Source organism: Cnephaeus nilssonii (genome assembly GCF_951640355.1).
Source record: "Cnephaeus nilssonii genome assembly, chromosome: 13".
Taxonomy (NCBI): domain Eukaryota; kingdom Metazoa; phylum Chordata; class Mammalia; order Chiroptera; family Vespertilionidae; genus Cnephaeus; species Cnephaeus nilssonii.
Window position 1 is genome coordinate 77,590,181 of NC_137084.1, and position 21,411 is coordinate 77,611,591.

At 53.4% G+C, this 21,411-nt stretch overlaps 1 protein-coding gene across 1 annotated transcript in view; it reads left to right on the top strand.

Moving 5' to 3' along the window:
- Positions 1–9,623, top strand: part of HTR3B (5-hydroxytryptamine receptor 3B) — a gene marked incomplete at both ends in the record, with an annotated part of 36,828 nt that extends 27,205 nt beyond the window's left edge. The window contains 3 exons of the mRNA XM_079788978.1: positions 8,022–8,232; positions 8,366–8,548; positions 9,388–9,623. Of these exons, the coding sequence (XP_079645104.1) occupies positions 8,022–8,232; positions 8,366–8,548; positions 9,388–9,623 (630 nt within the window). The remainder of the gene's footprint in view (positions 1–8,021; positions 8,233–8,365; positions 8,549–9,387) is intronic.
- Positions 9,624–21,411: the final 11,788 nt, after the last annotated feature.

Here is a 21,411-nt window from a genome sequence, read left to right on the forward strand (position 1 = left end):
ATCAGAGAGAACAACTGCCCTAAAAGCATGTGATGAAAACCCCAACTGCTCAGACGTGCCGCCCCGAATGCTCTTGGCTGCCTTGTTCACAGAGAAATTTGTCCAGCAGGGCTGGGGGGCAGGGGGCGCAGGACAGTGAAGCCTACGGCTCTGCACTCCAGAGAGCCATTCTCCCTTCCCTGGCCTCCTGGCGAACCGTCCTGAATGTGAGCAAAAGCAAGTTCCTGCAGCCCATAGACTCACGTCACTGGAATTCAGCTCTGCTTTCCTGCACAACGTCAGCCAGTGGGGTGGCAGTTTGGGGAGTGGTAGGAGGGGGCATCCTGTATGTCAGGTAAGGGATTCCATTGAAAAACAGAGACTACAGGCAGACCAGGATACACAAGTTGAGTTGTCCTGGAAATAAGGCTTTTGGATAGGAAGGAAAATTCAGACCAGACTCAGGTGCTATGGTTACAATGGATAATTGCGTGTTAAGGGATAGCGGCTGTGAAAGGAGCTGTTATTGAGGGCACAGACGCCCCTGCATTGGTGAAGAGGTGCATGCAGCTCTCCGGGAAAGCTCTCGTTAAGTTAGAACCGCTGAGAGACAGCTGCTGTGTGAACCTGGCCCATGTATAACCTGGGCACCAGCTGATCGCCACTCGTATCTTCCTAGTGGTGGGGTCTGGGTTCTGGCCTGTTCTGCTTGGTTTTTAGCAAAGCCTGCATTGTGCCTTGTTTGTCCACTTTTTTTTTTTTTTTTAGCGAGGGAAAGGCAATGGAGAAAAGAGAGCTTTTTTAATTTCAATGAGTTTCTTGGCTCAGAGTAAACACCTCATTAATTTTAAAGATATCAGCCCGCAAACATTATTAATGCAGCCGAATAATGGAGAGCATTAAAGGGAAATGTGAGGGAGCAGCACATGCAAGGTGGGACACAGTCACCCACCAAGCACCCCGAGAACGCTGCACACGCCATTACCTGCACTGCACGGAGAGAGACGGGGGAAAGCAGAAACGGGTAGGTAAACACACACACTCTCTCCATAGGCAGCCATTATTGGTAGACACATGTCACCCTTTGCCCTCAATAGTACTCTGTCATCTCGACAGTGGCTGAGGACTGTGCACCACGATGCCCAGCGGTGGGGAAGACTGCGTACGGATGAGGCTTCCGGGCCTCAGGAGCCCTGGTCCCGGCACTTGATTCTCCACTCACAGTGTCTGTGGTGGGTGTGGCGAAGGCGGGCAGCGATAAGGTTTCCGGCTCTGAGAGCTCTTCCCTGGGGCCCTTTGCCCGGGGCCTAAGGTGGGTGATCTAGCAGGGCTGGCGGCCACCTGGCCCTCCAGAACAGACGAGGGCGCGAATCCTGAGCAGACTCACAGATCACATTTGGTTGGGCAGGGAGCTAGACTCGGGAGCTTACAGGAGATGTGGTGACTATCCCAATTCTGTCTCCGTTGACCTCTGCCAGCCTCCCTGCCTCCCCACTCCTGCTCTGAGCACCGTGGCTGGGCTCAGGGGCCCTGACTTCATCCCACACATCCTACTCTGAGTTTAGCAGCCGAGGCACACGTCCTTCCGCAGCCCGTGGCCAATGACAAGACACTTAGAGCCCAGTTCCATTCAGGCATTGGGCTGCTGCGGTCCTGACAGCAGAGTCACCTCCCTCTGAATCTGATCACCTGCTGGGTCCCAGTCCAGGCTGGGACAGCGGGGGGTCGGGGACAGGTGGGCAGGCAGGAGCTACAATGATCTATCTGTTCTAAATACGTTGTCACCTGGGCCTGAGGTACACTGCTGCCATCGAAACCAATCCCATGTTCTGGCTGCCCCGCTAGTTCCAGCCAATGTGCAAGCGTATCTGCCAGCCCTGGGGCACGTACTGCCGAAGCCTGGCGTGGGGCTGCAGCCCTGGGGTCCCGAGCACAGCCCCTCTGCCTACGAGGACGTCTGTGAGCAGCCGGCGCTGCCGGAGCCAGCAGCCCCCGGAGGGGAGGTTTCTTCCAACACCCCCTCGGAGGTGCCAGTTCCCAGAAACAGCAGGGCCAGCATTCGGTGTCTGTATGCTGGCATTTTGTTTTTGTTTTTTAAAGAATGTGGGTAGCCCTGGCCGGTTTGGCTCAGTGGATAGAGCGTCAGCCTGCGGACTGAAAGGTCCCGGGCTCAGTTCTGGTCAAGGACATGTACCTTGGTTGCGGGCACATCCCCAGTAGGAGGTGTGCAGGAGGCAGCTGGTCGATGTTTTCTCTCATCGATGTTTCTAACTCTCTATCCTTCTCCCTTCCTCTTTGTAAAAAAAAAAAAAAAAATCAATACAAAAATAAAAGAGTGAGGGTAGAAGGGGAAGAGGTAGGAATAAAGTTTAAGAACGCACGTTGGATAGAAGAGGGGGGACACTGTGGGAACTAAAGTGAGTCCAACCACAGAGCCGCACACGGAGTAAATGCTCCTTCTGGCGGAGGGGTCCACAGGCGGCTGCCAGGAAAATGCAGGGGCCATTTGAGAAAGAAAGGTGCCTCGTCTTCTTTTCCTGACATGATTTTCTTTTCTAGTTTAGGATGAGTTGTTTGTTCAGATATCTATTGAATGCAGCTCATAAACTTGATAGAAGATCCTTCTGAGCACCACCAGGCCAAGAGTGGGAGAGATGGGGATGGGGGGAGGGGGAGAGAGAGAAAGAGAGATAGAGAGATAGAGATAGATAGAGAGAGAGAGAGAGAGAGAGAGAGAGAGAGAGAGGATATGAATTTAGAGCCCTAGAAATCTTTCCAGGGTCACTCAAGTAATCCCAGAATCACGGGCTCTGCTAATCCCGCTGAGCCATGGTCCAGATTTGAGAAACTCTCCCTCGGTGGAAGGATCTTACGTAGATGGCAGCCACTTCCCCATTCTTTCTGAATTAGGAATGTGGAGAGGGGCTTGGGAGAAGAGGAAAATGGGCTTCGGTATGAAGCCTGAGTCTGGGCGTCAAAATTCCAACTATGTCATAAAGACGGTCATGCAAAATTGAGTACTGGTGGGGTCTACCATCACAGAGGCAATTAGAGGCTAACCTTGAGGCCTATTCCATCTCCAAGGAGCTCTCCACACACACATTCTGAATTAGATTGATCTCTTTCATTAACAACAATAGGCTCCAAATACCTTTGTGTACTTATTATTACCTGGCTTTAATGGATAATGAAATTGTGGCATAATATTGCTAACACCTGAAGGGTGTCTAATGGAGAACACAGACTGAAACTAAAGTGCTTTTCCTTCCCTTTCTGTGAAATTTAAAGGCACCAGCTCCCTTAGTCCATTAGAAATGATGGGCTCTAGGTAGGGGCAGCTCCGCAGAGAGCAGCGTCTCACTGAGCTGGCGGTGACGTACCTTCCCCCAGAATAAGCAGGGCTGTTGCCTCTGGCGTACCCGCGGAGAGGTAGCCCTCAGAGGGCTGACCTCAGCTGCAGAGCCCCCATTTGGGCTACTCCCAGGATCCCACCCCATTGAACTAAAACTAGATTTATTAATAAACTACAATGCAACTCAACAAACAGCTTTTGAGCTCTTGTCTGTGCCCGGCTCAATGGTAAGCACGGAGGACACAAACATGAATAAAACAAGGCTCCTGGGACCTGTCATAGGCCTCACAGTCACCCAGGGAGACATACTAACCATCACCACAGGCGTGAGCATTTACTCTGTGTCAGGCACCGTTCTACGAGTTTGTACATGTAGCCCTCACACCTGGCTGAGGTAGGTGCTCTAAGTGTCCGTGTTTTTACAAACGGATGAGGTGGGCTGCAGAGAAGTTAAGTCATTTACCAAGGTAATGGGGGGGGGGCCAGTGGAGCCCGGGCTTGCACGCAGGCAATCTAACACGAGAAACGATGCCTAATCCCATGCGATGATGATACAACTAAACATAATGCAGCTTATTCCAGCCCGTCCTTTGGCACCTGTGCCCTGTGTGTTACTGGGCAAGTCCCCCGCGTTAGTTTCCTAGAGCTCCGTAACCAAGCACCACAGACTGCGTGACTTAAACACAACAGAGGTGATCCGTCTCATAGTTCTGGAAGCCAGAGCCTGAAATCACAGTGTCAGCAGGGTTGGTTCCTTCCGGGCTCCAAGGGAGAATCGGTCCCGTGCCCGCTCCTGGTTTCTCTGCTGCTGGCAGTCTTCAGCATTCCCTGGCTCACAGAGGTAGCACTCCAATCTCCGCCTTCATCTTGACACGGCCTTCTCCTTTTTGTGAATCTTCTTCTTCAAAGGACACTAGTCATATAGGATGAAGGGCACGTCTTCCCCAGTGCGACCTCCTCTGAACTGATTACCATTTCCAAGTTCGATGACACGATGAACTTCCAGGAAGGCATGGATTCTTGGACTCATTATTCAACCCACTGCAGTCCGTCACCCTCTGGCTCCTGGAAATTCGTGTCTGTCCCAAAATACATTCACCCTGTCCCAGCACCCCCAAATATCTTAACCCACCCCTGCTCCAACTCTAAGACCAAAATATCATCTTAATGTAAACTCAAAAGAACCCAAATCTCAGCATCTAAAGCAGGCACAGACTCTGGGCATAGTCCATTCTTCTTCCTCTGTAGACTTGGGAAACATCTAACACCAGAGTCTGGTTCCTGACCCCATAAGATGGGGAAGTTTCCTATTAACAGTCCTGACTCCAATATTTAGGATAGAGTCTGACACTCTGTTCATGCTCAATTCATGTCTCTTGAACAAGGGAATAAAGCGTTCTGAGGATCGAAAGAGTAATAAAAACAAAACATTTCTGAAAACTGGGTGATAAAATTAATATTTCTTTAGGCTATACTTGGCTTGTAGAGAAAATTAGCCTAGTATATAGGTAACACTGCTCCTAAATCAACCTAGAGGAAAAGGCAGATCCTTTGCTTTTGAAGCAAACCAAAAACTATAGGCACTATTTTGTCTGTCTTCAGAACGGGAGCATCCTTGCCAAAGGTAGGAAGATGGAATGAGGTCGTTTTGGAGGGCCTGTCTAGATTCACAATTTTATAAGCCAAACACAGACAGGAGAGGTGTCTGCTCTGTGTTACATCATAAGCTGCCTCTTTCTGTTCCCACCGTTTTCCTTCTACTTTCAGCCACCGTTGGCCCAGTGACGAATACCCTCCCGACAGGACTGGCTACAGAATTTGTGTGGCCTTAGTGCAAAGCGAGAGGCAGGGCCCCTTGTTCAAAAATTACTACGAATTTCAAAATGGCACCAGCAGAGCATTAACAAAGTGCACGGGCTCCATGCCCCGGGAGCCGCCTGCCTCCAGACCTCTTAGCTCTTGCCACAGCTCTCCCCTGGCACTGCACCTTCCTGGATCCGGGGGCTGGAGGAGCCATGCTGCCATCCTTGGTTCTGGCCCTGCTTTACCCTCATTCCCTGCAGCCGCCTCTGGCTGGAGAGCAGTCATCTCAGCTCCTGCTTTCACATAGGAACGCCACTTGAAGAGTTCTATGGTAATCTCAACTGCACCCAAGGTGTTCGGCAAGGCTACAGTAAACTGCTCTTTCAGAAAGGGAAGGCAGCCCGGCCGGGGTGGTTCAGTGGTTGAGCACTGACCTATGAACCAGGAGGTCATGGTTCATTTCCCGGTCAGGGCACATGCCGGGTTGCAGGGCTCTATCCCCAGTGTGGGTGGGGCATGCAGGAGGCAGCCAACCAATGATTCTCTCTCATCATTGATGTCTCTATCTCTCTCTCCTCTCCCTTCTTCTCTGAAATCAATATTTTAAAAAGGGAAAATCAGGCATGGAGAGGTTAAATACCTCATGCGGGACCACTGAAAGCAGCATGGGTAGGACCTAGGGCCGAGGGCTCTGGAGCCCTGTTCCCTGGACTATGTCTGGACTCTCTGCTTAACCAATGTGCCCACCTATACTTTTCTTTCCACCCCTCATGTAACAGCCACCAGGAAGTCTCTAGGGGGTCTTCTGCTTCTACCCACCAGAGACAGCAGGCTTGGTCCCCCCCGACCCGTATGTCCAGATCACCAGTGGGCTAGCCTGGGCCCACACTCCAGGACCCCATGGACTCTGCCCACTGAGCACCCTGCTCACTCCCCCCATCTAACCACAGCCAGGCACAGCGTGATGACGGGAGCTAGGGGGTGCAGGTTGATGACAGTTCATTTTGTTGTTGTTTTGCTGTTGATTGCACTTCGGTAGAAATGGGTTTTAACCAAATTATTGCAAAGCAGTGAGTGTTGCTCTGGTTTAGGTATCTGCAGCCAATTATGTTTAATGCGAAAGACAACAGCCAGACTGCAATCCGCCAAACACTCGGGCCTGTCAAGCACCACTGGGACGGAATATGCTCTCAGACCCAGGGGCGGGGGGGCAGGGTGAGGGGGCGAGGAGGGGGTCCCGCTCTCATCAGCAAGGTGCTGTCTGGCCTCCCCCAGGCAAGCTCTTGCCCTGCCACTGTCCGCGCCACCCCTGGCCTCTGTCTTGGCTTATTTCTCTGTGGTTCTCTTCCAGAACAGGAGACAGAGAGGAGGGGGAAGAACCCTGAACTCAACTCAGAGGTCTGGCAGATCAAGAGTTGTAGCTACACTGTATGAAAAAGAACCCCGGGCTGGAATCGGGAGACATCGGGGCTCTTCCCAGCTCTGCCACTAACTCACCTCGCTGAGGGCTGAGCTTCACTTGTTAAAATCTATACAGCAGGGCTATTAGGTTACCTGCCAGCAAGCTCGCAGCGAGGACTAACTAAACCACACCATGTGCCTAAGACCACCCCCCAAGCGCACCCTCCGACATGTGGAAAACCTTCTATTGCTTTGAGAATCAGAGAAACGGGAAATTTCAGACATTGTTTTTTTTCCCAAACCCCAACAGTAAAGGTCCCAAACCATCCATTTGTTCAGCAAGCATTCATGGAATACCCACTACAAAATAGGTGTTCCTTTTGGCTCTGTGGGAGGTTTAACACATTCCTCTTTCACCCTCAGAGGGTCCAGCGTCTGGTGAGGAAAGCAGCCCTGTCATTCCCTGGTTTCTCTCAAGGGAGGAGAAGCGTTTGTGTTTATCAAAGACAATTCCTGTCACCATCCCAGAGAAACTAAAAAAATGGCAACAGCAATCATAGTGATTTTATGAGGCTCAGATTTCCAGCTACCAAACCCACTCAGCACCCTGCATGCCAGCCACGCTGCAGGCCTCGCTGGGCCTCTTCAGTCGGCCTGTGGCGGGTCCCCTCCTGCCCCTGCTCCCTGCTCCGGAGACTGAGCTGTGGCCTGCAGGGACGGGAGCTCTGGCCATGGGGCAGAGGCAGGAGATTGGAGCCAGTGGGTGCTTGTCTCTGCATTCTCTCTCTGTGGAGGCGCAGCCAGGCTGGCTTTGCCCCTAAGAGGAAGGCACAACTGTTGCAGCCCCATCCCCACAGCTTCTCTCAGGTGCCTTCAGGCCTGAGGGGTGGAACAGCTCACCAGTGCCCCCAGCCCCCGGGGGCACTGCCCTCCTTCCTGTGGCTTTCCTGTGCCCCGCCCACACCCTGTAAACCATCTCTTCATTATGCCCTCCTCAGATTTCCCAAGTCAGTTATGCTTTGTTCCTGCCCAGACTCCGACGGCTACACTCACAGGTGCTAAGAAGCTCGCGTTCCAAGTAAGAAGACAGACTAGACCCCAAACACACAACATGTTGCCTCACACGTGGTTTAAGAGGGAAGATTTTAGTGTAAGCCCTGGTTTTAAACAGTTTCTCACTCACAGCTATGTGAGCTTACACAAGCAATTTCATCTCTAGGAACCTGGGATTCCTTGTCTGTGAAACGGAGATAATAATAGCCCTAGAGCTGCTGTGAGGATTGACTAAGATAAAACATAGGAAACACTTAGTCCGGTGCCTAGCAAACAGCAGGTGGTTCTAACCTACAAAATAGTCTCCTATTTCTAAGCCACATAGACTTTTCACATTATGCAACACTGTTAGGACGTCTTGGCTTTGGTTTTGGCCAAATGTTAGTCCATCAGCTTAGACCCTCTTTTCAACAGATTTCTTGTCCCTGTCCAGGTGGTGATTCGCAGGCGCCCACTGGTCTATGTGGTGAGCCTGCTGATTCCCAGCATCTTCCTCATGCTTGTGGACCTGGGGAGCTTCTACATCCCCCCGACCTGCCGTGCCAGGATTGTGTTCAAAACCAGCGTGCTGGTGGGCTACACCGTTTTCAGGGTCAACATGTCTGACGAGATGCCACAGAGCGCAGTGAGCACCCCTCTGATTGGTAAGCAGCTTTGGGGTCGCCAGGCATTTGTCTTGCATGATGCCTGGCAAAGATTTGCTGTTGCATTTCAGATCTGGGGAGGGAGGGGCCCCCGAGACTCCAGCTAACTCCACCTCCTGGTTCCTTCCCTCAGGCGTCTTCTTCACCGTCTGCATGGCCTTCTTGGTTCTCAGCTTATCTAAGTCCATCTTGTTGATCAAATTCCTTCACGATGAGAAGCACGGCGGGCAGGAGCGGCCCCTCTTATGCCTTGGAGGGGACACTGATGCTGATGGGATTATAACAGATCGCAGGGCCCATCTTGTTGGGGTGACAGGTTTGTGAGAAGCTTTGAGGTCCCTACCCTCAGCACCCGTTCCCACTGATGGAGCACTGGGCTGTGTGAAAAATCTGAAACATCTGCTTGTTGGCCTCTGTGCTGCATTTTACATGGCCTTTCTGGGGACCGAAGGCCACTCACTCCTGCTGGCTTCCCAGAAAGTCTCATTTCAGCTTGGAGGTCAGGTCCTCGATTCCCTTAGCTTGTCTTATTTCCTAGGTGCCGTGCGCACGCGCGCGCACACACACACACACACACACACACACACACACACACACACACACAGTGTAGCTTTGGATTGCAGTTGCTTAATGTGCAAAGGTTTAAAAATCATCTCTGCCACGAAGCTCTGCCTGGGTCAACCTGGGCTGTCCCCAGCTCTGAAAGCCTCCTGGATAGGTCTAGCCTAGACACCCCACATAGATATGCTCTCCAGGGCTCCCTTAAGCAATTTCATCTTTAGGAACCTGGGATTCCTTGTCTATAAAATGGAGAAAATAATACCCAGCCCTAGAATTGCTGTGAGGATTGACTAAGACAAAACATAGGAAACACCGTCTGGTGCCTAGCAAATAGCAGTGGGAAGTAAGTGGTAGCTTCTTCTAGTTATTATAATTATTAGTAATATTGATATTAGTTCTATGTAAAAACTTAAAGGATTTTTCTACATTCTAAACCCCTCAGCAGGTGGGAAGAGAGTCCTCACCCCCCAACTCAACCCACTGCCCAGTTTCGCCTACAACCTTTCTTGAAGGGTGAGGCCATCAGCCTCAGTGGGAAGTCCAAGGGGCCTTGGTCGTCCCTGGTTGACTGGGGTGTTCTCCTCTCTCACGCAGAGTCCCCTGTCTCTCGAGAGCACCAGGCCCACTCAGGGACCCTGAAGGAAGTCTTGTCCCAGCTTCAATCCATCAGCAACTATTTCCAAACCCAGGACCAGGCAACCCAGCAGGAGGTCGGGTGGCTGGCCCTCCTGGAACGCGTTGACCGACTGCTCTTTCAAGGCTACCTTGTGATGCTGGGACTCTACGCCATCACGTTGTGCTCCCTCTGGGCACTGTGGAGCCGCCTGTGAAGACAGGTTTGGCTGGTCTCCATCAATGTGCTCTCGCAGCAGGTGGAGGCTGAAAATTTTGTGGGGAGATTAGAGGAGAGGAATGGTGGGTTAAAAGCTCTCCAGCCCCTGTTGCCTCTTTTCATTCAGTCCAGGTATGCACACCTAATGAGAGATTAAATGACCCAGGAGTAATGTAGTCATGATGAAAATGCATAAACAGTTTGGGGCATTCAAGGAAAAGTGATCCCTGTTAGCAATCTCTTTCAGAAAATTCCTAAGTACATCCAGCACACATGTATGTTTCCGCAGGTTTATTTAAGTGTAAGATCCTTCCATCTCCCAGCCCTGTCTTGGTCACTTATTTAGTCAGTCATTCAACAAAACCTTTATTGGGTGTCAAATAAATTCTAGGCATTGTATTAAGCATACCAGAAAATACAAAACAAGTTAGCCACACGGCTCATCCTTCCCTTGACTGGATTCCTGAGGTCAACCTTGCATCGACCTTCAGTTCCCCATAAGTCCAGGCATCTCCCTGCCCTGTTCCCTGGCTCACACTCCATCTCAGCAGCCCGAGCCTCTCCACCATGCCTGTATCCCGAAGCTCTTGTCCCACTGTGAGTCCATCTTCCTCTGCTGCCCCAGCAGCCAGTGCATCACTGATGGGGGGAAACCAGGTGCCATGGCTCCCAGGGCAGTCTGGTCAACACAGCCAGCACACACCACGTGCACGGCACTGAGCTGGGGGACAGGCTCAATGCATGGCCCTTGGGTTCAAGGAATTTATAATCTGCTATCCTGTTTCAGTCTGCTTGGGCTGCCATAACAAAATACCACAGGCTGGGTGGCTTAAACAAAGCTTTATTTTCTCACTGCTCTGGAGGCTGGAAGTTCAAGATCAAAGTGCTGGTGGAGTTGGTTTCTCCTGAGGCCTCTCTCCTTGGCTTGTAGATGGCTGTCTTCTCCATGTATCCTCATGTGGCCTTTTCTCTGTGTGTGTCTGTTCAAATTTCCTCTTCTTATAAGGGCACAGTCATGTGTGTCCTCATGACCTATTTGACCTCATGTCCTAATGACCTCATTTAACTTTAATTACCTTTCTAAAGGCCCTATATCCAAATACAGTCATTTTGTAAGATATAACATATACATTTTGGGGAGACACAATTCAGCCCGTAACTCTGACGTGATTATGGAGGCTGGAAGGCTTGAGACCCGGGGAGAGTTGTAGTCTGAGTCTGAAGGCAGTCTGCTGGCGGGTTTCCTCTCGGGGTAGGTCAGTCTTTTCCTATTAAGGCCTTCAAAGGGTTGGATGAGGCCCACTTACTTTCCTGAGGATAATCAGTTTTATTCAAATTCTACTGATTTAAATTTTAACCCCATCTAAATAAATAACTTCACAGAAACATCTAGAATGGCACTATGGCCTAGCTAAGTTGACACATAAAATTAACCATCACAACCCCGATGGCTCCTTAGCTTCCTATCTGTGCCCACAGCTCCTCGTCCTGAACAAAGGAGCCCTGATCACCTGGCACCTGGGTAACTAATCCACTTCTGGCTCATACTCTTTCGTAGCCAAATCTGCATTGATTCGCCTATTTTGTGGCAGTTCCAGTGGCTTCATATCCTGAATCCGAAGATTAGAATTCAAGCCTTCCACAACATTTCCCTCCCCTTACACTTGACTCTTCATTTCTCATTGCTTCCCATGACAGTCTTTAGTCCAGCCAAGCCGACCAGCTGGCCACCTCCTTGGGGAGGCCTTTACTTCCATCTAAGCCTCTCCCTTCAGTTCACTAACCTGAGTGTCATTGAGAGTCCTGCACACAGCAACCTCCTTCCCCCAACTGTTGTCACTTTGTTACCTCATGACCCTTCCCTCTTCTTTATCTTTAACTGTCCTAGGACAGTAATCCTGTTTTCTATTTCTAGTTTATCCCTCACCTCTGCCCAGGTCCATACAGAGTTTTGCTTATGGTGATTCTGCAATAACTATTACAGAGCAACTCATTCTAGCTCATGGATGGTGCACATGTTTCCAGTGTGTCTTCCCAAGTCTGAGGGCCAACACCTACCTAAGGGCCAACACCCGGTCCCTCCGCATCTCTCACTCCAAGGCAGCCACCGGGAGTTGGTGGGTTGGAGAGCACGGTGGGCTGGATGGCAGTCACCAGTCCTAACACTGCCACGGAGGACGCAAAAGTCCAAAGCTGTTTGCTAAAAACTTTTCCAGCACTCAAATTGCCTTTAAAAAAAAGTCTGCCTCCCTCCTTCCCCCTGCCCCCAAAGAAAAAGAATTTAAATTCAAACAGCCTTTACCTGCATCCTCTCTCTCTCATTACCTCCCAGTTAGTGCTCAATGCCAATTGCCCATGAAATTCCGCTGCTGCTGTTAATGAAATGAGGAGCAGAAGAAGTTTGTGAGCAGGACGTGTCCATGCAAGCCTCCACCCGTCTCCCTCCTCACTTCCTACTTTGTACCACTGGCTTCCTCTGCCTCGGCCTGCTCCGTTAGCCTCCAAGTCCATCCCTAAGTCTCCCTTCACTTCCTCAGTTGCTAGGAGGAAAAAGCCGGCGGCGAACTCCCCGCTATGGAGTCTCCTTCCTTTCCAGCCGTGTCTTGGAGAAAGCACCTGATTTTGGTCCTGGCTCCACCACCGTCTACTGGGGGACCTTGAGCTTAACTTCTCGGAGCTTCAGCTTTCACTGTTTGACATTGGGGCTGCTTATACGTACTCTACCCACATCACAGAATTTTAAAGATCTGCATGAAGCAATGTATTCAACAGCACTTTGAAGAGTAAATAATACACCGCAGAATAAAAATACCTGCTTGCTATGAGCACATGGGTTTCAGTTTTGAGTCTTTGGTGTGGGCTCCCATTCCAACCACCTCTATCAGAATCCAGTTATTGTCTCTGGTACTTCCCGAAGTGCTTTATTCCAGGATCCCAAGGTCAAGGCTGAAGCCATTGCATGCCTCCTTGTAGGGGACTTGGGGTGGGGGTTGAGGGGCTGCCAAAGGGACTTTCTATCCCACTTCCATTACAGCTCCTTCCTTTGCTCCCTTCCCAAAGAAGGTCTTTCAAACCCTGGCCGGTGTGGCTCAGTTGGTTGAGCATCGTCCCATGCACCGAGAGGTCACTGGTTTGAATCCCGGTCAGGGGCACATGTCCAGGTTTTGGGATCCATCCCCAGTAGGGGACATGCAGGAGGTAGCAGATCTCTCTCTCTCTCTCCTCTTTCTCTAAACTCAATTAAAAATATTTTTAAAAAAGAACATCTTTCAAGTTTTTTACATCAGCTATGAGAAGCAGCCCTTTAGGAGTGAAGACTGGCCGATAAGCTGGGCTCCAGTGTGGCCTCCTCTGTTCATGCGGTGCTGATCTCAACATGGCCAGCAGGCCCAGGGCCAGCTCTACATCCGGAAGCAGTGCCATTACTAACAAGTGGCACCTGGCCTGCGTGGCTCAGTGGTTCTATGAACCAGGAGGTCATGGTTCAAGCCCCGGACAGGGCACATGCCCGGGTTGTGGGCTTGATTCCCCAGTGTGGGGCATGCAGGAGGCAGCTGATGAATGATTCTCTCTCATCATTGATGTTCTTATCTCTCTCTTCCTTTCCTTTTCTCTCTGAAATCAATACACACACACACACACACACACACACACACACACACACACACAAGTGGCATGAAAGACCTCCTCCTGGGATGGTATCCCTCCACCATGGGAGGAAGATGGGGTGCCAGGAGCCCGTATTTACACAGCAGCCTTAGCTCAGCCCCTCCGAGTGTTTATAAATCTCATGTCGCCTATTTCATAGGGGAAGGAAACTGAGGAACAGAGCAAAAATGGGATTTTCCCAGCTGTGAATGCTCCTACCATCTGCTGTTTCCCAGAACCTAAGGCAGTCTCACACTCACCAAGAAACCACAGCTCCGGTTCTGGGGACGTTGGCGCCTGGAATAGCGGTCGTTAAGCACAGCCCCCGGCTAGACAGGCAGCCTCTGCTCGTCATCACGTCTCAGAATAACTGCCGGTGCTGCTGTTTCTCGGAGCCTCTGCAGCCTTTGGGTGGCCATTCATTCGGTGGCAGAGGGTCTCGCTCTCCTCCCAGACACCCCATCTCCTTCCTGGGTTGTGCAGAGGAGAGGAGCTTTAGGGGGTAAGGAGCTGCGCCCTCGCCTCTCCCGTGTCTAGGACCCAACCATCTGCGGGGTCTGCCTTTAAGCCTGGACAGGTCAGACCAGGAAGCAAACGAGAGAGCTGCCGGCATGAGACCGCCGGGCAGGTAGCCCTCCCCCCAGCACAGGGTTCCCCAGGTCCTCTCACTCCTCAAGGATCACCTATGGCTCTGAGGTGTCTAAAAACTCCAGATCTTGGGTTTGCAGGTCAGGAGTTTCTCCACCAGTTCCTGGACGGTGGATGGTCACCTCGGGGCAGAGGCCTCGGTTCCATGGTCCCTCCAGGAAGGCGGTGCCTCCCTCCCTGCCAGTCCAGGCACCTCCCTGCCCTGTTCCCTGGCTCACACTCCATCTCAGCAGCCTGAGCCTCTCAGCCCTGCTCTTTACCTGCCGAGGGAGGCGGTAAGAGCTTCGTAATTAGCAGAGCAATAGCATGGAAGCTCTTATGAGCAGCCCCGCCCCGCCACACTCTGGTGTCTGTAATTGAAATGACCCCCGCCAGCGGCTAGATTGGGGGACTGAGCAGCCCAGTGTGCTGCCCGGCCCCTCCCTGTCCTGTCAGGGGGGTGATGTAGTTAAGTTTGTGCTTCATTTGGCAGAGTCCGTAAGCAGGAATCGCAGGGAGGGCCCACAGCGGGGGGGAAGAAACGGCTGGACAGGGGCAAGCTGTGACAGGCCTCAGACGCCAGATCTGAAGGCGGGGGGAGCCCCCTTAGCCTCACCACCTCTCCCCAGCCTAATGCCAGGCTCCAAAGACCTGGAGCGCTTCCGGGCCCAGGGGGCTCATCAGCCCCTCTCGGTGCCACTAGGGACCAGGCTGCATGTGGACAGTCAGCCCCTGGTCAGACCCCACTCCCGGTCACCCTGCGAACCCTCATAGGAACACTCCAGACCGAGAGCGAGGAAATCAAGGTGCTATTGACAGTCCTTTTTCTTCCCACCTCCCGGCCCAACCTTGGCTCCTCAGCTCCTCCCCACACAAGCTCCTCCTCCACACGAATCCCACCTCCTGCGGCCTCTTCCCACCGTGTGGTCCTTGAGCACCAAGACCAAATTTAGTCAAGTTTCACAATAGCCCAAGTTTGCCTACATTCTGCCTGCTTCCTCCTTTTCCCTGCCCGCGTCCTCCTAGGGACCGATGCCACCACACTGACCGAAGGACCTCTCACTGCTGTGCTCTGCTTAAGTCTTCCTTCCCCAGCACAATGCACAAAACCATCAAAATCCCTCCACTTACGCCAATTCCCAGTCAGCTATCCTCAATACTAATTGGTGGGAGCGGTCATGCCAGATCCTCAGCTGGGCACATGTATCCCCAGAAGGGCACAGAGGTGTGACAGGTGCAGTCAGAGGGGCACAGAGGTGTGCCAGGTGCACTCGGAGGGGCAAAGAGGTGTGCTAGGTACAGTTAGAGGGGCACAGAGGTGTGCCAGGTGCACTCAGAGGGGCACAGAGGTGTGCCAGGTGCACTCAGAGGGGCAAAGAGGTGTGCTAGGTACAGTTAGAGGGGCACAGAGGTGTGCCAGGTGCACTCAGAGAGGCACAGAGGTGTGTCAGGTGCACTCAGAGGGGCAAAGAGGTGTGCTAGGTACAGTTAGAGGGGCACAGAGGTGTGCCAGGTGCACTCGGAGGGGCAAAGAGGTGTGCCAGGTGCAGTCAGAGGGGCACAGAGGTGTGCCAGGTGCACTCAGAGGGGCACAGAGGTGTGTCAGGTGCAGTCAGAGGGGCACAGAGGTGTGTCAGGTGCAGTCAGAGGGGCACAGAGGTGTGCCCGGTGCAGGCAGAGGGGCACAGAGGTGTGCCAGGTGCACTCAAAGAGGCACAGAGGTGTGCCAGGTGCACTCGGAGGGGCAAAGAGGTGTGCTAGGTACAGTTAGAGGGGCACAGAGGTGTGCCAGGTGCACTCAGAGGGGCACAGAGGTGTGACAGGTGCAGTCAGAGGGGCACAGAGGTGTGCCAGGTGCACTTGGAGGGGCAAAGAGGTGTGCTAGGTACAGTTAGAGGGGCACAGAGGTGTGCCAGGTGCACTCAGAGGGGCACAGAGGTGTTCCAGGTGCAGTCAGAGGGGTGCAGAGGTGTGCCAGGTGCACTCAGAGGGGCACAGAGGTGTGCCAGGTGCACTCAGAGGGGCAAAGAGGTGTGCTAGGTACAGTTAGAGGGGCACAGAGGTGTGCCAGGTGCACTCAGAGAGGCACAGAGATGTGTCAGGTGCACTCAGAGGGGCAAAGAGGTGTGCTAGGTACAGTTAGAGGGGCACAGAGGTGTGCCAGGTGCAGTCAGAGGGTCACAGAGGTGTGCCAGGTGCAGTCAGAGGGGCACAGAGGTGTGCCAGGTGCACTCAGAGGGGCACAGAGGTGTGTCAGGTGCAGTCAGAGGGGCACAGAGGTGTGTCAGGTGCAGTCAGAGGGGCACAGAGGTGTGCCCGGTGCAGGCAGAGGGGCACAGAGGTGTGCCAGGTGCACTCAAAGAGGCACAGAGGTGTGCCAGGTGCACTCGGAGGGGCAAAGAGGTGTGCTAGGTACAGTTAGAGGGGCACAGAGGTGTGCCAGGTGCACTCAGAGGGGCACAGAGGTGTGACAGGTGCAGTCAGAGGGGCACAGAGGTGTGCCAGGTGCACTTGGAGGGGCAAAGAGGTGTGCTAGGTACAGTTAGAGGGGCACAGAGGTGTGCCAGGTGCACTCAGAGGGGCACAGAGGTGTGCCAGGTGCAGTCAGAGGGGTGCAGAGGTGTGCCAGGTGCACTCAGAGGGGCACAGAGGTGTGCCAGGTGCACTCAGAGGGGCAAAGAGGTGTGCTAGGTACAGTTAGAGGGGCACAGAGGTGTGCCAGGTGCACTCAGAGAGGCACAGAGATGTGTCAGGTGCACTCAGAGGGGCAAAGAGGTGTGCTAGGTACAGTTAGAGGGGCACAGAGGTGTGCCAGGTGCAGTCAGAGGGTCACAGAGGTGTGCCAGGTGCAGTCAGAGGGGCACAGAGGTGTGCCAGGTGCACTCAGAGGGGCACAGAGGTGTGTCAGGTGCAGTCAGAGGGGCACAGAGGTGTGTCAGGTGCAGTCAGAGGGGCACAGAGGTGTGCCCGGTGCAGGCAGAGGGGCACAGAGGTGTGCCAGGTGCACTCAAAGAGGCACAGAGGTGTGCCAGGTGCACTCGGAGGGGCAAAGAGGTGTGCTAGGTACAGTTAGAGGGGCACAGAGGTGTGCCAGGTGCACTCAGAGGGGCACAGAGGTGTGACAGGTGCAGTCAGAGGGGCACAGAGGTGTGTCAGGTGCAGTCAGAGGGGCACAGAGGAGTGTCAGGTGCAGTCAGAGGGGCACAGAGGTGTGCCCGGTGCAGGCAGAGGGGCACAGAGGTGTGCCAGGTGCACTCAAAGAGGCACAGAGGTGTGTCAGGTGCACTCAGAGGGGCAAAGAGGTGTGCCAGGTGCACTCAAAGAGGCACAGAGGTGTGCCAGGTGCACTCGGAGGGGCAAAGAGGTGTGCTAGGTACAGTTAGAGGGGCACAGAGGTGTGCCAGGTGCACTCAGAGGGGCACAGAGGTGTGACAGGTGCAGTCAGAGGTGCACAGAGGTGTGTCAGGTGCAGTCAGAGGGGCACAGAGGAGTGTCAGGTGCAGTCAGAGGGGCACAGAGGTGTGCCCGGTGCAGGCAGAGGGGCACAGAGGTGTGCCAGGTGCACTCAAAGAGGCACAGAGGTGTGTCAGGTGCACTCAGAGGGGCAAAGAGGTGTGCCAGGTGCACTCAGAGGGGCGCAGAGGTGTGTCAGGTGCAGTCAGAGGGTCACAGAGGTATGCCCGGTGCAGGCAGAGGGGCACAGAGGTGTTCCAGGTACAGTCAGAGGGGCACAGAGGTGTGCCAGGTGCAGTCAGAGGGGCGCAGAGGTGTGCCAGGTGCAGTCAGAGGGCCACAGAGGTGTGTCAGGTGCAGTCAGAGGGTCACAGAGGTATGCCCGGTGCAGGCAGAGGGGCACAGAGGTGTTCCAGGTACAGTCAGAGGGGCACAGAGGTGTGTCAGGTGCAGTCAGAGGGGCACAGAGGTGTGCCAGGTGCACTCAGAGGCCCAGAATGAACCTGACTCATAGATCATGAGTTTTACTCAGTGTGGTTTTATTAGAAAAACTAAAGGCCCGGTGCACGAAATTTTTGCATGGAGGGGGGGGGTGTCCCTCAGCCCAGCCTGCACCCTTTCCAATCTGGGACCCCTCAAGGGATGTCCGACTGCCCATTTAGGCCCGATCCCAAATGGGCAGTCGGACATCCCTCTCACAATCCAGGACTGCTGGCTCCCAACTGCTCGCCTGCCTGCCTTCCTGATTGCCCCTAACCGCTTCTGCCTGCCAGCCTGATCACCCCCTAACCACTCCGCTGCCAGCCTAATTGATGCCTAACTGCTCCCCTGCCAGCCTGTTTGCCCCCAACTTCCCTCCTCTGCCGGCCTGGTCACCCCTAACTGCCCTCCCCTGCAGGGTTGATTGCCTCCAACTGCCCTCCCTTGCAGGCCTGGTGCCTCTCAACTGCCCTCCCCTGCTGGCCATCTTGTGGTGGCCATCTTGTGTCCACATGGGGGCAGCCATATTGTGTGTTGGAGTGATGGTCAATCTGCATATTACTCTTTTATTAGATAGGATAGAGGTCTGGTGCATGGGTGGGGGCCAACTGGTTTGCCCTGAAGGGTGTCCCAGATCAGGGTGGGGGTTTCCTTGGGGCGTGGGGCGGCCTGAGCGAGGGGCCTGTGGTGGTTTGCAGGCCAGCCACGCCCCCTGGCAACCCAAGCGGAGGCCCTGGTATCTGGAATTTATTTACCTTCTACAATTGAAACTTTGTAGCCTGGAGTGGAGGCCTAGGTTGGCCAGGGCAGGTGGAAAGCTTGGCTTCCTCCATTGCTGGGGGCAACCCTGGCCTGCTCTCTCCAGCTCCGTGGCTGCCCCCATTTCTGTTTGGATTTGTTTACCTTCTATAATTGAAACTTTGTAGCTTGAGTGGAGGCTTAGGCCGGCAAGGGCAGGCAGAAAACTTGGCTTCCTCCATTGCCGGGGAAACCTTGCTCTCAGTGGCTGTAGCCATCTTGGTTGGGTTTATTTGCATACTCACTCTGATGGGCTGGTGGACATGGCTGGTGGGTGTAGCGACGGTACGGTCAATTTGCATATTACTCTTTTATTAGGTAGGATTACTAACTTTCCTAGGAAAATAAATACTGATATATTTTGATGAAGAAGCAAAAAATTAGAGTTAAGATAAAACTTAAGACTTCATGGAAGTGGGGCGAGTTCTTTAGTTATGCTCCTGCCTCTGCTACCAGGACAGCTGGGCCCCCCAGGCACTTGCCAATCACTGCGCTCCCCACAGTCAGAGCACTGGAGCACTGGTGCAGCTGGCGGCTGAATTATGGGCTGTGGGCAGGCGGTGGAGCTGGCTCTGTGTGTGCCATCCGAGGAGAGAGAGTGAAGAGAAAGGAAGGCCCTTCCCCTGCCCCCTGCCCTGAGAGCAGACACCCTCTTTTCTGGAGAACCAAGTTGCCAGCACCACAGTCAGGTACCTGTTTTCCCGCAGCACCCACTCGCTGCAGGGGCAAACCCTGAGCCATCCAGCCTGCTGTGTCATGGCCTCAGTGGCTCCAGGGACCTCCGTGGGAATCCCTCTCCTTGTGTGATGTACAGATGTAGCCCCTTAGTTCAGCCAAACCCGCTCCTCTCCCCAGAGCTCACTCTGAGAACATGGTGGGGAGGCAGGCCTGAGACTGTCATCCTTCCTGATCTATGGCACCAGTACCAGCCTGGCCCAGAGAATAGGCACAGGGTTCAGATGAAGGAACATGTGCGCCCGTTTCCCGAACGGAGGCCAGCAAGCTGCAGTAAGGGAGGCGCCTTGCTGCCGTCTCACATCACAGCACCGGTGTGGGTGTGGGGAGGGAAAGAGCTCCAGGTGACAGGGGAGGCCGGCTGCTGCCACCAACTATTACCCTGAGCCGCTCAACAAAGCCGGCATTCTGTCTCCTCATCAGGTCCCCAAGGCTGCCCAGTGCCTGCTCTCCCCGCCACCTTGTCTCAGCCCCCGTCCCCAGGAGGGACGAAAGCTCTCTCCATCTCAGACCTGGCCCTGCTGGTGAGCTTTCAAGTGCCCATTAGGTTTTATGGGCGCTGCTTGCAGGACTGCAGGAGGAGATGGCTCTGGGGCTGCAGTGCAGGCCCCCAGGTCTCCCTACAGCCTGCCCATCCTTCTGGCCACTCAGCCCTCCCTCTTGCCTTTCAGCTACCAGGACACTCTCCTGACACCTGGACTTGCCGCTGGGGTACCTGGGCAGAGCCCGGGCTTGCCACCGTGGCTTTGTAGGCCTGGGGTCTCCTGGCCTCTTTGGGCAGCAGGGTGGGCATGTGTGTGCACATGTGTGATTGAGGTGGTAACCCAAAGTTGGAGAGGAACTAACCAGCTCGTTCAAAGCTCTCATGTTGTAGATGAGGCTGAGAAAGGATAACAAACCCAAGATAATGATAAGACGATGGTAATGATGCTGATTACTGAAGCCACTGCCTGTGGGTTTCAATATTGTGACTAATTTGGCCTATGGTAGAGTAAACGTGTAGATACAGAAACCAAGGCCCAGAGTGATTAAGTAACTTGCCTAACATCACACAATGAGTAAGTGACAGAGTGGAGTTTGAATTCAGGATTATCTGACGTAATATCTAGCTTTGTTAGTATCCAGATGCATCCAGAACCTCTAGTGTTTAGAGAGGTAATAATAATAACAAGTGCCTCTCTGCCCCAGGGAGCTGTGGCAGTTACATGAGCTGTGGGGGTGGGAGCCACAAAGGTAAGGAATTATTATTCTCAACAGCCGAGCCTGAGGAGACCTGGGGTCTTCTGCTCCCCAATGCAGCTTGAGGTTTGTCCTGCTGTAAAGATGCCCCACCCCAGTGCCCTCGAGGGTCCTGGACCAGAATCCCGGGGACCCCATCTGCTCCCAGCCCAGGCTAAAGAGAAGCACTCAGTTTGGTGGTGACAGATCGATCTGCAGAATTCAGAAGGTTCCCATGAAATGAGAGAACATGCTTTGTAAAGTGCTGCTGCTCTCTGGGCTCCTGAAATCACCTCCAGGGGAGCCAGAGGGGAAGGAGTGTCCAGGGTGACAATCAGGGGCAACAGCAAAGGTGCAAATGTGATTGTGTTCGCAAATGGGCAAAGCGCTGGACACCTCTGGGGGCCTCTTCATTGAGGGATAATCACATACCTGGAAGCAGGAAGCCAGAGGGTCCTCTCGGGGAAGCTACTCCAGGCCAGCAGACACGTCAGGGCCTAGTTACAGTGTTTGGACAGCTCCACAGGAGATGGAGGTGGGTGGCTCAGCTTGGAACCACACTCCAGAGGAGGAAGCTATCAGGGTGAAATCACTCGGGAGGTTGCAGGGTCCTCCCGCCCCAACCTTGGTTTCTGAGATTTTGTATGATGTGAGAAAACAGACCTAAGTTTGTGCCCGAGGAATGGTGTGTATTAGTTTCCCGTGGCTGCTGTAATGAATTACCACAAACTTAGTGGCTTAAAACCATACAGATATATTCTCTTACAGCTCTGGAGGTCAGAAGTCAGTTTCACTGGATTAAAGTCAAGATGTTGGCAGGACTGGTT